This window comes from Puma concolor, chromosome B3, assembly GCF_028749965.1.
Source record: "Puma concolor isolate L17-30 chromosome B3, mPumCon1.1.hap2, whole genome shotgun sequence".
NCBI lineage: Eukaryota > Metazoa > Chordata > Mammalia > Carnivora > Felidae > Puma > Puma concolor.
This window is the reverse complement of record NC_141672.1, coordinates 108,286,886-108,302,717: the sequence shown is the minus strand read 5'-3', so window position 1 is coordinate 108,302,717 and position 15,832 is coordinate 108,286,886. Positions and strand designations below refer to the sequence as shown.

General features: G+C 45.3%; 1 protein-coding gene across 9 annotated transcripts in view; it reads left to right on the top strand.

The window, feature by feature from the left end:
• The window catches only part of CSNK1G1 (casein kinase 1 gamma 1), a 162,348-nt gene extending 148,445 nt beyond the window's left edge, over positions 1–13,903 (top strand). For 5 of the 9 annotated variants that reach the window (XM_086710917.1, XM_086710919.1, XM_025920062.2 and 2 more), the window contains 3 exons: positions 400–506; positions 3,804–3,827; positions 8,356–13,903. In XM_086710917.1, the coding sequence (XP_086567043.1) occupies positions 400–506; positions 3,804–3,827; positions 8,356–8,410 (186 nt within the window). In that variant the 3' untranslated portion in view covers positions 8,411–13,903. The remainder of the gene's footprint in view (positions 1–399; positions 507–3,803; positions 3,828–8,355) is intronic. The other 4 variants (XM_025920064.2, XM_086710916.1, XM_025920063.2 and 1 more) reach the window with 1 other exon arrangement.
• Positions 13,904–15,832: the final 1,929 nt, after the last annotated feature.

Sequence of the window (15,832 nt, the reverse complement as noted above, 5' to 3'; positions counted from 1 at the left end):
TTAGAACTTTTTTTCAGCATCATCCCTGAGTCTATTTATAATTATAGCATAATAAACTGAGAGAAGTAGAATTAAAGAGAGTGATATGACCTATTCCATAGGCTTTTTGTGAAGATTAAATTTACACACAGTGTAGCCGAGCACTGACACAGAGTAGGCATTCGGTGTGGAAGTTCTTACAGGATTACATCATTGCATTTTGTGTTCTCACATGACGTGGGGCTGGGAACCTTACCTAAATTAGGACATTTGGACCCTCAGCCCAGGAAAACCAGCATTCCAGACACTGCCTGGTCAGTACCTAAACTGCAGACTAAAACTCCCTTAGAGACCCTCTCTGGTGCTGGCAGGAAGCCCCTATTGCCATGGTGTCTATCACACTCCGTCTTTCTGTTTCAGGTGGTTAGCTCAACCAATGGAGAGCTGAATGTTGATGACCCCACAGGAGCCCACTCCAATGCACCAATCACAGCTCACGCCGAGGTGGAGGTAGTCGAGGAAGCTAAGTACGTTCATCTTCCGAGGGGGCTCTTGAGTTCTAGGTTGAAAGATCTTCTTTGTCTCTTCTTCTCCATGTGCTGCTCATCTCAGACTGGATTCCTCATGCTTGTGTCCTCAGCTTTCTTCCTTTGACCATTTTATTTTTTGCATGGTACCCTAAGGCTGCTTCTGCCCTTCTTTAGCTGTGATTTCTGGGAAGACCATCACATTGTTCTAGTCCACATCAGGCAAAAGGCCTAGTGAACCCAAAGAATCATGGTATAAGAGCTAGAACAGATAGTAGTCATGAGCCTCTTGGGTCCCTCCGGGATACAGAAAACAATCTGCTTATGTAAATCATGGGCCACACTGAACAGCATTTGATTTCTGGTTCTTGGCTAACAACTCTGCATGTTCAGCCCTAGAGCGAGGGCTTCAGGGCCATTTTGTTCTCACTTAAAATGATTCTGGATTCCGAGAGACTCCAATAAGTCAGGCAAGATAGTCTCTACACCTGTGAGTAAAAGAGTCTTGGGAGGAGAGGAAATCACAATGTTCCCAAGATGGGGAGGAGGTGACTCTACTTCTTTTTCTGCCTCTCTTGCCTATGAACGTGTTGCCCTGCCTGTACCACCAGCCCCCAGGTGCTCTCTGCATAGCGTGTGGTTAAACTCTTAGCATATAGAGTATAGCAGGAAATGATTGCCATTTCTGCTGCAGAAGCAGCGTTTCTATCACTTCTTCCCCTTTTTGCCCCATCCCAAATTCCGATCCAGATTTAAACTCCCAAGAAGAAGACATGAGGTAGGGAGAGAGAAGTCCTTTACAAATCAGTAACTGCTGCCAAGCCTGATACAGATGACCTTTCCTGTAATGAGAATATTCAGGCTATCCCGGTCCTGTCAGAGGCAGACAACATATTAATAGTGATACCCGTGTCCTAGGTGCTCTCTTGAGCCCCCAGATGGCCTCAATACAAGCCAGAACATGCTTACATCTCTGGGAGTAAGGTGGTGGGAAGCCAGTCAAGACCTGCATTCTTCCCTCCAGTTATACTTTCTATAGTTGTCCCCCCACCCCCACCCACCCCTCTGCTGTCCTGCCCATCTATATGATGAGTTCACTTTGCTTCCAAGAGGTCCTTTCCTTGGAAAGGACAGGAATCTTTTGAGGATTCCTACCCAGTAGATAAAAAGCACCCAAGGACGACTTGGATGATCTCTCACAGGCACAAGTCACTCAGTCCCTGATGACTATAGGCAGCTTTAGGTGCTCCTCTCCTGGTTTCTATAGGGCTCTGGTAAGTAAGAAAGGCAGGGAGAGTTTTTAATCCTGGGAGGAAAGCATTTTTAGCAAGGAAACATGCTCCCTATTCTCAGGGACCTTGGAGATTTTAATGGTACTCACAGTGTTTCTTCAGCTTCCATGACAAAACTTCATTCTCCAAAGTAAACAGTATGGTACTTCTTATCCACAGTGTTCTCAACCTTGGCTGCACTTTGGAAACACCTGGGTATGTTAGAAAATGCAAATGCCCGAATCCTGTCCCCAGAGATTCTGGTTTATTTAGGATTATGGCTTGAGCATCAGGAAATTTTAAAAGTCAGGTGATTCAGATGTGTGGCCAAGGTCAGGAAACAGGGCACTAGGCACGTTCTGATTCATACATTGTCTGGGCTTGAAAGATGGCTGTACCCATTCCCACCTACCTCACTCCCAATTCATGTTGTGGCTATTACTTTGAAGGCTAGAAGTTTAGCTCTGGATTTAATAGTGTACTGTGAATACCAAGATTCAAAGAGTTTTGTTCTTATCGTTTGCCTTATACAGGTTTATCTTTTGAACCCATTTCTCTCATTTGACTTCGGTAAATGTGTACACTGATTGTGTATGTGAGTGTGGTGTTTGTGTCCTGTGTGTAAAATAGGGGGCTGTTCACACAAAGAGATTCAATGTGGTGACTTCTATTCTGGTATGATCCAAACTCTAGGATAAAGAGAGTTCAGAGTCTCCCCATTCAGTAAAAAGGACTACTGTGACTGCCACCAGTTCTAGGTTTGGGCCTTCTGAAATGTATGGACCAGAAGGGAGCAAGTGTATTTGACCAGATGTCCTCCAGAAGCTCAAAGCTTAGGGCATTTTGTGTGCTGATTCCCCTAGTGATTTCATGAGCTACCAATCCATCTTGCCTAGGGAACTGTCTGGCAGGGCCATGTGTTTTTTTTCTTGGCCTTCTATGTGTTTTGGAGGAAAGGAGGGGGTAGCCATCAATCCACCTGCTCATTTTCATGGGAAGAAGTCACAGCTAGAGAAGCACGAGACGTCCCAAACAACCCCTCATTGCACGCAGCTGTGATGCCATTTGTCCGTGCAGCCTGCTTGTGGGAAAAAGAGAGCTGTTGCCTATATTAAGATTCAACCAGAGACTGAGGAGATAAGTGAAACCTTCATTTCCAAGCATTTGATTCACCCAGCTTGTTTTATATAAAGGAGGAGAGAAATAACAGGGTCTTGGTTTTTGTTCTTTCTACAAAGTGAACATCTAACTGCCCTTTTCTTCTGGCTGTGGGACACATGTCCTTGTTTAAATATAATTGGTAAGGCAAGGCAGCTTTTTGGTTGATTTTTGTTATGGAGTTTTTGCTTACTCACTGACTTTAGCTATAACTTAGAAAATGTGGACCTCATTTCTCCTGAGAATTAACAAGAATGGGATTTTTGGCCCTTCTCTGGCAGTTATACCTTAGTCCAGAGCAGTGACCCTCCTTGCTCTGATTCATCTCCTACTAAAATAAAGTGTTGCTGAAGCCTTTTCCCTCCTCTAGAGGAAGAGCTAACTGCCTTGGTTAGGCATGTTGGACTTATAGAAAGGCTAGGGACTTGTCTTTCCCTCAGAATAGTTGGAAGGTCAGCTTAACATTGCACAGTAAGACTTTGTGTGGGAACCAAAATGGCTCACTTGGTGCTTGATTGAATTCTTACAGGCAGAATCATTTCCTCTTTCTTGTGCTATCTTCCCGGAAATTGCCCAGGAAAACCCGCTGTGGGGCTCCCACCAACTCTTTCTGTTCTACCTTACCCCTCACTGAGATCCAGTTCCCTCCTCAATGCTTCTATCAGGCACCTGCCCCTTCCATCTTAGGGTGGGGGCCAAGTGACCTGGGCCTACTCACCCTACCTCGACAGAGGAAGAAACGAAACACCAACACATACTGCATGTTTGCATGGCTCACAGGGAGTCGCTTCCATCTCACCTCTGTGGACTAATATCTCTCTCTTTCTCTCTCTTCCTTTCTGTGTTTTTCTCTTTACACACTCTATAGCTGCCTGAAAATGCTCAACCTGTGGTGAGTCCCTCTCTCCAGTCCACATGCTAGGGGAGCGGACCAGACTAGGCTGGGATTGGCAAAGCCAAACAAAATGCCTTAGGAACACTGAATGGCTTCCATACGCCGCCTTGTGCCATAACCACCCAGACTGGGGAACTAGATCCACAAGGTGGGGATGGGGCAGGCCTACACCCAGGAATTAATCTGTTCCTTCTTTCCTTTCAAACCCATCTCATTGCTGTCTCCTCCTGTCAAAACAATATCCCCAGTATCCAAAATTATCTTTCTATTTTGAGCCGAGTGAATTGTCTCCCAAATTAATAGACCAGATATTATCAGACAGAGAGGGACAGAGGCAGAAGGACAAGGTTACTCTATCAGTTGTTTAGATTATTCTTCACAACCCCAAGGGCAGTTATCACCAGATGATCTCCCATTCTGTGGTTTGGTCTCTAACTGGCTGCTTCAGAAAAATCTGTGACTTTTCTTTTGATTCAACTGGTTCTTCCTTCTGTAGAATGAGTCTCCAAAAGAGCTCCTTCTTGGGGGGAGAAATGGACATTTTGTTGTTGTTTTGGGGGTTTCTGTTTGTTTTTCGTTTATTGTCTTGTCTTTTCTTTTCTCTTCTTTTCTTTTCTTTGCCCTGTAAGAGTACATTTAGTGGGCCAAGGGCTGACCTGGCTAATGAGATATTGGAGCCCTTCTCTTCCACTCCTGGAAAAGGTTCCTTGAGTGGAAGGGGGAGCCCTAAAGAATCTGCGTTCAGTCAAGTACATTCTTGATACAAGAAAGAGCCCTCTCCCCAGCTTTCTTCTTAGACGTTGCCTGTGACCTTCCAGGTGCTCCTGAACTGGTTGGTCTGTTGCAGTCTGGAATTATAATTTCCCCACAGTGTCTGCATGCATGGGGTCATATTCTATGTGGTGATAACAGCCTCCTGGACTCTGTGTTTACCTTGTTTCTATTTGTCTTCAGTGACTAGGTTGGACACCAGTTTCTGAGCCCCATTGGTCTAAGCCAAGTTGCCTATGGGGCTTCCCCAGGAATAGGGATATATGGAAGATAAGTCAGGTTTTATGGAAATAGAATTTGTAGTCTTATGGTACTGGGGAGTACCTTTGACCTATTTATCTAGCAAACATGTCTGTGTAATCTGACATTGTCATAGTCTATTTTTTTCCTGTGAGATGTCACTCACATAATCCTGACTGCAAATACAGGGTCCACTGTGTGCTCCTCCAACTCTGCTTGGGACTCTAGGGGGTTCACCAAAAGCGTAGGTTACCCAAGAGCTTAGATACCATCTAGCTTAGGTACTCCGTAAAGTTTAGGTGCTGTCTAGCTGTAGAGATAAGACATATATACTGGAAAAGACAAGTAGGTCTCCAGGAGACTTGTTATTGTCCCTCAAGAGGTCACTATGGACAGGAATGGTCAAGAAAGACTTCATGGATACTGTGGGGCTTGAGCCAGGTATTAGAGCAAGGGAAGAATGTAAAAGTACACCAAAGAAGAGAAGCCTGGCAATGAAAAAGCAAAAGGGGAGAGAGCCAGGACATAGCAAGAGAGCAGTGTGGGAACGGCAATGGCTCAGGGGTCTAGAGAAAGAGCACTTGGTGGCTTGTGGGTAGGGAGACTGGATTGATTCTGACTCCAGCATGCTAAGAATTTCTGGTCATCCAATCAAAGAATCAACTAGAAGAATATTTACGACACAAGAAAGGTTCATCACTCACCTTCCTTCTCTTTGGAGAGTTAGACTTTTGTGTGGAGTTAGTAGGTGGGCTTGGTCTGGGGTCTGACCCAGCTTAATAGGTCCTATTGCTGGTAGTCACCACAGAAACCAAAGAATCGAAAAGCAGATTGTGGGGCCTGTTTCCTTTTGGGTAGAACCGTGAAAAGCTGCCGAAGCTTTAACTACAGTAACTAGCAAAAAATAATCCGGGGCTCTAAACCGTAGCGCACATTGCCCTCCAGTCAGGCAGATTCAGCATGATGTGCCTCAGCAGTCAGGTTATGATGTGCTTGTGAGCAGACACTAGTTCTTAGGACTTGCCTCGAAGGAGGTAGAAGAGAAGTGAGTAGTGTAGTTTGAAAGGGACCAAACTTTGAAAGGGACTTCTTTGTGATTGCTCTTACCTACTAAAAATACAAAATCCTCATTTTAGCATCCTCCAAAAAAAAAAATAGAAATGGACTTAAATGTTAATGATGTCTCTGAAAATCATGGTTAACAGGGAATAGGGAACTCTGGTATAATACTGGTGCTCCCATGAGTTTTAATTTGCCTTGTTTAATATTAATATCAGGACTTTCAACTTGGAAAATGTTCATTTTCTAAAGCATATATAATAGAAAAAGATCATTTTTTTTTCTTGAAATCTTCTCTGGGGAGAGGACTGTCTTAAACAATCAGGAGCATTGGTCATTTTTATTTCAAAGAATTTATTCAGTCTCCAGATTCATATGCCACTTTGTTTAGTGACTATATTCATACCCATTTAGTATTTTACAGGACTCATGGCTGGCTCAGTCAGAAGAGCATGCGGTTCTTGACCTCGGGGTCCTGAGTTCAAGCCCTATGTTGAGGGGAGAGAGTACATAAATAAACTTGAAAAAAATAGTGTTTCATAAATGTCATTGATACCTTCGGAAAGTCTTTTTTTTTTTTTTTTAATTTTTTTTAATGTTATTTATTTTTGAGAGACAGAGACAGAGTGCTAGTGGGGGAGGGGCAGAGAGAGAGGGAGACACAGAATCCGAAGCAGGCTCCAGGCTCTGAGCTGTCAGCACGGAGCCTGATGTGGGGCTCGAACTCACAGACTGTGAGATCATGACCTGAACTGAAGTCGGACACTTAACCAACTGAGCCACTCAGGCACCCCATCTTCAGAAAGTCTTTTTTTTTTTTTTTTTTTTTTTTTTTAATTTTTTAACGTTTATTTATTTTTGAGACAGAGACAGCATGAACGGGGGAGGGGCAGAGAGAGAGGGAGACACAGAATCGGAAACAGGCTCCAGGCTCTGAGCCATCAGCCCAGAGCCTGACGCGGGGCTCGAACTCACGGACTGTGAGATCGTGACCTGGCTGAAGTCGGACGCTTAACCGACTGCACCACCCAGGCGCCCCCAGAAAGTCTTTTTAAAGACCCTCTTAAGAAGGTCCTATTTCCAAATTTTTCATGTTTGATTCATTCAGATATGGGTAAAGGCTATCATTACTTGTATAAATGTCTATTTCTACATTCTAAGAAACCTTCTCCAAATTTTTAACAACTTGTCCATTGGGTGTTGAAATACCAAGGAGCCTGGCTGAAAAAGGAGAGAATCTTAGCTACAGTGGAGAACTTAGGAGAATGGGAAGTAAGCACCAGTTCTTTATGTTCATATGAACAGCCCTGGCATTAAACCCAGAGATTTAGGCAAGAGAACCAGACAGAGTTTTCTCCGAAAAGCTTTCCTTTCAAGGGTCCAACAAGTTTGCAGCTTGACTCCCCTCCACCACCTGGCATCTTTGACTCATCCACACCTTCTGGCCCTCACATTCTCATTTCCCATGTGTCAGCTTCCTGGAAAGGACATGTCTTATGCACCAGCTATGCCACAGCCCTCATCACCCCCTTCTGGACTGTCATGCCTCAGCAAGAGCTGCTTCCTATTCCAGAGACAGGAGTAAGGAGGGGATGCTTGGGCCTAGGGCTGTGCTGGAGCTGTGGCTATTGTCCAGGGGCAACGCGTGGAGGGCGGATGAAGGGAGCAGACCCCAACCTCCACTGTACACAGGACTAGTCCTCTAACCTTGTTTGGCACGGCAGCAGCGGTCTCAGTAGCTAAGCCGAGGACCCTGCAGCCATATGCTTGCCAATGGTCAACTCCTGGGCTGTGGCGCTGGTCCCCTCTGAATGAAACGTGGGCTGTGTTGATAACAGTCAGGGGATCTAGGCTCACAGTACTTGTTAAGAGTCAGGGCTCCTTCTGCTTGCTCCCGGGTAGCTTGCTCCGGGTAGATGGGGGTATGGGATGGAGAGAATCCTTAATCCTTCATTGGCAGCATCGTGAGATCCTGCTAAAATTGCAATCATATTTTGTGGGGGATTCATTTGTCTCAGTTTAGCTCCATATCCACTGGCCATTGAAGCTGCATTAAATTATTGTGCCCTCTGTATCAAGGGGCAGACGATGCAGGCTAGTCTTAGGCAGCCCTGAGGAGCCCCCAGCCTTGGTTCCAGATAAAGATGAAATATCTGGATTCAATGATAAACCTTCATCCTTCCAAAAAACACCTGTTTGGACCCTGCCTAGCCTGCATCATTTTGATGATTGAGTTTGGTAGCAGATTGAAATGAAGTAGCTATTTCCTTGGGCTTTCCTGGCAGACACTGCCCACTGCTTCCAGTGTGTGCACTGTAGGTGGTGGGTGTGGGTGGCCCTGTGGGTGGGTGCCAGGGGGGATCTGCCCCCCACCCGCCGGGCAGTAAGCAGAAGCAGGCAGAAGTCTGAAGCTGTAAGCCTTCCACACTGACTTGCAATGTTCCTTGTACTCCAGGTGCTGCTGTTTCTTTAAGAGGAAAAGGAAGAAGACTGCCCAGCGCCACAAGTGACCAGTGCCTCCCAGGAGTCCTCAGGCCCTGGGGACTCTAACTCAATTGCACCCGCAGCTCCTGCCATTTTTCATTGGAAGGGACTCCTCTATGGGGGAGGGTGGAGGTCCAAACCAAAAAGAAGAAAACAGATGCCCCCAGAAGGAGCCAGTGCAGGCAGCCAGGGCCCAGTGGGTCAGTGGCCATCCCCGCCTGCCTACAGCTCTGAGCAGGTCCCAGAGCTGCGGCTCCTCCACTGCTTGCCCTCGGGGCTGCCTGGTTGACTCTCCTTCCTATTGTTTACAGTGAAGGTGTCATTCACAAAAACTCAAGGACTACTATTCTCTTCCCTCCTGTAGTTTACTCCAGGTTCTTGCCCCACCCTCAACCCTCTCCAGCATAAAAGCTAGTGAGTTAAAGGCTTTGTCTGCTGAAGGAGCTCAAGAGGCTGGGGGTGCGGTCAAGAAGGCAGGGGGAAGATGGCAGGCCTGGCAGGAGAAGAACGTTCTCCACCTACCAGGTGTGCCTGGCAGTATGGCTCCGTCCTCTGTGCCTCTGCAGCCTCCATCCCCAGCTGGCCACGGGGTGCAGGTTCTTGCCACCCTCCCTCCTGTCAAGTTACACTGTCGGACACAAGCTGTGAGAAATCTGCAGTCTACTGTCCCTGCGCGTTGGCATTCTTCGCTCTCTTGACAAGCGAGCTCTGTTCTCCAGACGGTAGTAGGACAATGCAAATTGTTCTGAGCAAAGGAAAAAACTGACTTTATTGCACTTTTAGTTTTTTTTTTTTTTTAAACAAAAAACATGGCAGATGCATATTGTGTCTGGTTATATTGGGAGTTTTACTTTTTTCTGTTTTGAGGGGGATGGGGCCAGCCAAGCCATTCAGAGAGAACATGGGTCCAGAGGACATTCTCAATGGAAAAAGTTGGGTCTGCAGCACCCAGAAGAGAAGAAGCCAAACTCTTGTCATTCTGAGTAAACACTCAGGTTGGCAAAAAAACATACTTGAATTTTCATTCATCTTCTCAGCTGCTGAAGAATGTCCCTACCAGAGCCTCTTGACCTCATCAGCCTACGGTTTGGACCGCCTAGCTCTCCAGCACATGGGATGAGCCAGCCAAGCCAGACTGACCAGGAGAAGGAGATGCTTGACAAAAAAATTGGAAATACCAGTTTCCTCCACTGCCAGGGACTTCCAACTAAATAGCCATGTGACTTTCTTAGTGACTTGGGGGACAAAATTAGTGATGAAATGGCCACCGCCATATTGCCGCTAGTGGACAAGAAGAGGAGGACTAAGTGAACCCGCCTTCCAACTGCCAGAAGAACCTCAGGATTTGGCATCATAGGGCCAGGAAATAAAATCATTGTGTACTGTCTGCCCCGATAGCTGAGTGATAGCATTTGGGCTGGCCTGCCGCACCAGGCACCAGGCACCTGCAGATCTCCCAGCAGGTCCACAGCAGCATGCTTAGGACTGAGCACGTGGGGCTGTATGAACAGGAAGATAAGATTGGCTGGTGCTGGAAAATTCCAAGGGAAAGGATACTGAAATGAAAGGTCTGAAATTATCTTCTCATTTGGATATAGACTCCTTCCAAATAAGATGGCCATGTACCTAGAGCGTGTGCCCCAGTCCACTGTCTGCCTCCCCATGTGGGTTAGCCACCTGATCTACTACCATGAAGAGTCTTGGTTCTTCGTTCACTGCTTGGAAAGTAATGTATGGAGTTAATCTTACTGTGCTCAGTTTTCATTTGAGTTCAGTGGCTTATGTAAACAGTGACCTCTTTCCAGATGTGATAGAGGAGAAAGAACCACTTACATCAGGGAACAAGGCCTTCTATCTGGGAGTAGAGAGAGCTAACTCACCAAGGAGGACAGTGGCTGGTGACTTAGTCTGGTGGTTTTGGGAACTCCGAAATCATTGCCTCTGGCTTGAGATGGAGGGCCGTGTTTTGGACCGGAGGATGTGGGGATACTTTCTGGTAGTTGGCATTTCCTGACAAGTCCCTTGATGTATCTTACATGGAGCAGAGATAGCAACAGTGGCATGAATCAGAGTTACTGGGCTTTACCTGTTCCATCGGGCCTTGGCTAGGAAATACCATTTTACTGGCTTCAAACCTGCTCAGCTCATGTAAGGATTGTAATCTTTCATTTCTTTAAAAGAAATTTTCCTGTATACAAGACAGAGTGGCTGGGAGACACAGTGTCACATCCCTTTTCCACAAGGATTTTGAATATTGAGGTTTGCTTCCTTGATAATACCTAGTGGTTAAGGCACCATCACAGAAATGTACAGTTTCTCAATTGGCATTTGGGCAACTCTAACTTCCTGTATAGAAACTTTAACTTCCTTTTCCCTGTGTAGAAGAAAACCTTGCCTCTCAAGGGATGGCAAGGGGAAGTAGTGACAAAGCCTCTAGCATCCTGGCACTCCACACCCCACTAAGTGCCTCCCACCTCTGCTTCCACAAAAAAGCAAAGGCATTGACCAGCTTGGCTCAGGGCAAGCCCCCCTGCAGCTGAGTTTGTGACTTTTTTTGGTCTTAAATGTTTTAAAGGCTAGCTTTTGAAGGGTTAAACCTAAGCAGTTATGGGGGGTCCTTCCTAATGCACTGTTCTCATTCTCTGCACCACCACCCCCCCTCCAAAATCTCTTACTAGGTATCTGCTTTTCATAACAAAGGCGAAGAGCCCCACGTTCCTCTGGCATGTAGGGTAATGGTGATTCTTCCAAGGCCATTAGCACTCCAAGGTGGTCCCAGGCCTCTGAGAGATTCTATTGTGATCTTCCTGAAAATTAAAAAGTAAATAAAAAGACTACCTAAGGAATAATTTGGCCATCAGTTCCATCCCCGCCAGCACATCAGGGATCCCTCTTCAACCCTGTTGCTATAGTTGCTTAGTTCTGTGCCTCAGCCGGGTCCCTGAGGTTGGGCACTCCCTCCACCCACCACCCACCCAAATCCACTCACTATAGTTTTGGAACTTTCTCCATTTCACAGCATGGTGCCTAAGGATCTTTTTCTTTGGGATTGATGCAGTTGCTTCTGAGTTAGCAGTAAGTACTAGCAGCGTTCACTCAAAATATTCTTAATAGTATGCCATTAGGAGGACGTCTCCCAAGCCCTACGGTCCTTCAGGTATTGCATCCTGAGCAGATTAAGGCACGCAGGCCAGGAATCCACCAAGGCATAAGCGGTCCTTCTCTTATGACCAGAGGATGACCTATGTCTGTGCAATGAAGCAGCTAAAGGTTGATCACTTACACACACCTTGGCATTTCCCAGTGGTCTCACTCTGGACTCTGCAAGGGTGGGCAGTGTGCCAGCAGCGAGTGTGCTTTCCTGACAGCCTTAGTGAACATTCTGCTATATTGGGTCTGTCTAGAAGTAAACAGGGTCTAAGAAGGTACAAGTCAAGTGACTAGGCTAACCTCCAGTTAAAGCTCCATTTCACTCTGGAACGCAGAGGCAACAGGGGACAGCAGAATCCTGGGCTTTTCAGTAGAAATGTTGATTTGCCTGTTTTATCTGCATGAATTCCAGGTACAAAAAAACCACCTCTGCCGTTAGCCAGAAGAGGGTCCATCACCTCTATATCCCAGCTTAGTTAGTGCACTGGAAATGGACACTGATAGTGCATATTCATTGTTGATTCTCCGTGTTAGTAACCTCCTTTAATGTCAGAAATATGCAGTGATGGTAAATGTATGTCACATTGGTTACTAAAGATCATAGCCTTAACTTTTTTGTATGCAAAAGATAGAATTAATTGCCCCTGTCGGCAAGCATGGCTGATGTTTCTCAAAAATAAGTACTTCCATGACAGCATAGAAAGCATCTCAAAGGAACTTGATCTTTTGATGCATCTCTCCCAATTCCACATGCCTCCTGTGTGTCCCAGTCACCTCCATTTTCATACTGAAACCAGTTTTCCATTCCCAGTGAATTGCCCTGACAGTGTCGTCTCCAGCATCAGCCACATTAGGGCTCGAATTACTCAGATTGGGAGCTTACAGCGCCATACAGCCAACATTGCCTTTGCCAGTCCACTGCCACTGTCCCCGCCATTGCCCCAATGTGGGCAGATGAATTCCAGCAACCCTTAGGGAGCCAGGATAACCAGGCACCCCATCTGGATTGGCCATATATAAGCACCAGGCACTTGTTTTGGGGGCTCTTGTTTTGGCAACTCCGGGCCTCCAGGAAAGCCCTGTCTAGAAATTGATGGCCAGTGATTCCCAGTCTTCCCTATGACGGGTTGGCAGGAATCAAAATGGGATTCCTATGGTTTTATTGTTTTGGGGGTGGGGGGAGGGAGGCAGCGGAGGGGTGGCTTTGTTTCTGAATAAAGAAGAGAAGAAACTATGGCCCTTCTGAGGGTTTGCAGAGTTTGAGCAGTGTTTTAGCCACAAATAAATCTTGGAAGTCTTTGATCAATTAAGCAGTCTTAAAAACATGTTTTTCATAACTCCTTTTGCAGGTGACTGAGTGCAAAAGAATAGATTTCTACACTGTATTCAAAAATAGTAAGTAGGTTCCCTGGATATAGACTGTAGTAGTTGACAAATTTCCTCAAAAAGCAACCAGGAAGTCCACTCCAGTATTTGTAGATCAGCTTACAAAGGAAAAAGTGAACATGTACTCCATATATTTCTAGTTTTGTTACCAAACTTGATGTTATAAAGAAACCTCAGTTCTGTGGACAGAATTTCTTTTGTCGCTTTTCTTTTACTCCTCGCAATCTTATTTCCGGTGCCATCACCACCTTCAGAGTCTCAGAGCAGAGGGTTATCCTTGGTAATAAATGGGGGTGCAGTGCAGTCATCCCAACAACACACACAGGAAAACAGCTGTTCTGACTGCCTCTTCCCTGCAAACCCCCTCTTTCAGGGCAGGTGAGACATTTTCAGTGTTCCTCTTCATGAGCTCCAGACCAAATCCCAGGCCAGCCCTTGCACTGAAAGCTTTTGTAAGAGGTTTATCAATCTGTTAGGAATGTCTCAGGAGAGATGAGCCATTTCTTTGGGGGGAAATCTATTTACAGGTGGGTGTGTGGTTGTGCTTGTATGCCTGTGTGTGTGTATATGTGCGTGCATGCGCACGTGGTCTCATCTGTGCATTTCACTTCCATAAAGACTCACAGGCCAGGCTGCTGGGACCATGTGTTTAGGAATATCCTCGGAAGTAAACAAGTAACAAGTGAGCTTCTCAAACTAGTGTCACAGCAGGCTGGCTCTGGGAATGAGCCCCATTTATCAAGCAGAAAAGTAAACAGCAGAAAAGATAGAGATGAAACCAAAAATATTATAACCCCCCAATGGAAAATAATGTTGATTCATCAATTCCCATTGGATATATTACATGCTCTAATTTATTATATTATTATTTTGTCTGTTTCTTTAATCTTTGCCCATTGTACTTTTAAAAAGATGTTGGGATGTTGATTGCAATTTTTTAAGACTAGATATTGTATAAATCAGCTGTGGAAATCAGTTTTAAATGCTGTGTGGATGTGTCTGATTTATTGTTAAATGCCTTTTTTTTTTTTTAACTTTTTGTTTTATTTTAGATATGTGTTGTTGTTTCATAAACCCCGGCACTGGTCGCAAAGCTCAGCTGTGAAAATGAAATTTGTAGTATTTTTTAACATGAATGTTTATTTCAAGTGTATTTGAAATGGTTCCTCTGGGAGAGAGATTTGTACACCATTAGGAAAACCTCCTCTGCAGAGGAAGTAAGCCGCCTTTGGAGAAAACGGAAAATGGGTCTTGATGTGTTATCTCAGAGTAGCCCATTTCCTAGGGCACCATGGAAAAACACAAATGTGATCTTTAAGTATACCTCTTCCCTAATTTGGGGAGGAAAGGACTCAGTTTGCACCCTTTTTGTATGTAAAATAAAATGTCTTACCTTTCTTGACTAATTTTGTTTGGTTAGTTGGTTGGTTTGTCTGGTTTTAAATTACCCTGGTTCGTTTGTAACTAAGAATCCAGCTAGGATTACTTTGATAGGATTCAGGGCTCTAGTGAATGAAAATAATGCTTGATACTTTGGCATTCTTGCTTCATTCCTTTGGGTTGAACATTGCTCTCTCCTGCTGGTCACTTTATTTCTGTTTATTTCTAAGTTTATTTGTTGATTTGAGAACCAGAGCATGAGCAGGGGAGGGGCAAAGAAAGAGAGAGAGAATCTCAAGCAGGCTCTGCCCTGTCAGCATGGAGCCCCATGCAGGGCTCAAACCCAACAAACTTTCAAAACCCAAGAGTTGGATGCTTAACCAACTGGGCCACGCAGGTGCCCCCATTTTTTTTTTTTTTAATTTTAGAGAGAGCATGAGCTGGGGAGAGGGGCAGATGGGGAAAGAATCTTTTTTGAATGCTTATTTTTGAGAGAATGAGCAGGGGAGGGGCAGAGAGACAGACACAGAATCTGAAACAGGCTCCAGGCTGAGCTGTCAGCACAGAGCCCAATGCCAGGCTTGAACTCACCAGCCGCAAGATCATGACCTGAGCGGAAGTCGGATGCTCAACCAACTAAGCCACCCACCCAGGTGCGCCCCCGCCGGAGAGAGAGAGAATCTTAGGCTCCACACTGAGTGTAGAGCCCGATGCTGGGCTCTAATCCCATGACCCTGAGATCAGGACCTGAGCCGACTGAGTCGCCCAGGCGCCCCCTGTTGGTCACTTTAAATATTCCTGGCAGAACGTGGACATTCATCACTCACATAGTCGTTCCTGTATCCCTGTGGTTCTTAGGTGGTAGAACATCAGGAAGTTAGGATGTACTCTGGAACAGCTTTGGAATAGCTTTATAATGCTCTACTAATGAACATCTACACAGGGGATAAAACTATGATGTGCAATTATAAAATCACAAATATAAATATATATATATATATAGCCACAAAGTAACTGCCAATCGGCATGATTGGTTCCAGCTGTTTTGTTACTACTCAATTACTACTTGATTTGTTTTTTCACTGGGTAGGCAAGTAAGCAGAAGACACTCAAGATCATCATGAGAGAAAAACTTCACACTGAGAGCATTTTATCCATCAAGTTTTTTTTCTTTCAAAAGTGGGGGAGGGGAGGTGTGGAGGAGGCAGGTTTTATGTGTTTTAGCATTAGCTCCTCAGGTGGAGGCTACTTTGAAAAAACATAGTTTGGTAAACATTTTTTCTCAATGGCTATGGAGGGCATGAGACCAGTGAGCTGGGAAAGAGGCCTGACCAAAAAAATGGTTGGAGGATCAGAAGATCAACTTTGTCAGTGCAACAGTTTTACCTAGGAGAACCTTTACCGGATTGAGGTGTGAGGATTAGAAACAGCAAACATCACTTGTGTTTACATGAGAGAACTGTGGAAACTTTGCAGCCTGACTGCAGTGACCTCAGTGTAAGCAAGGACAAATTAATGCCAGTGGCCATGCA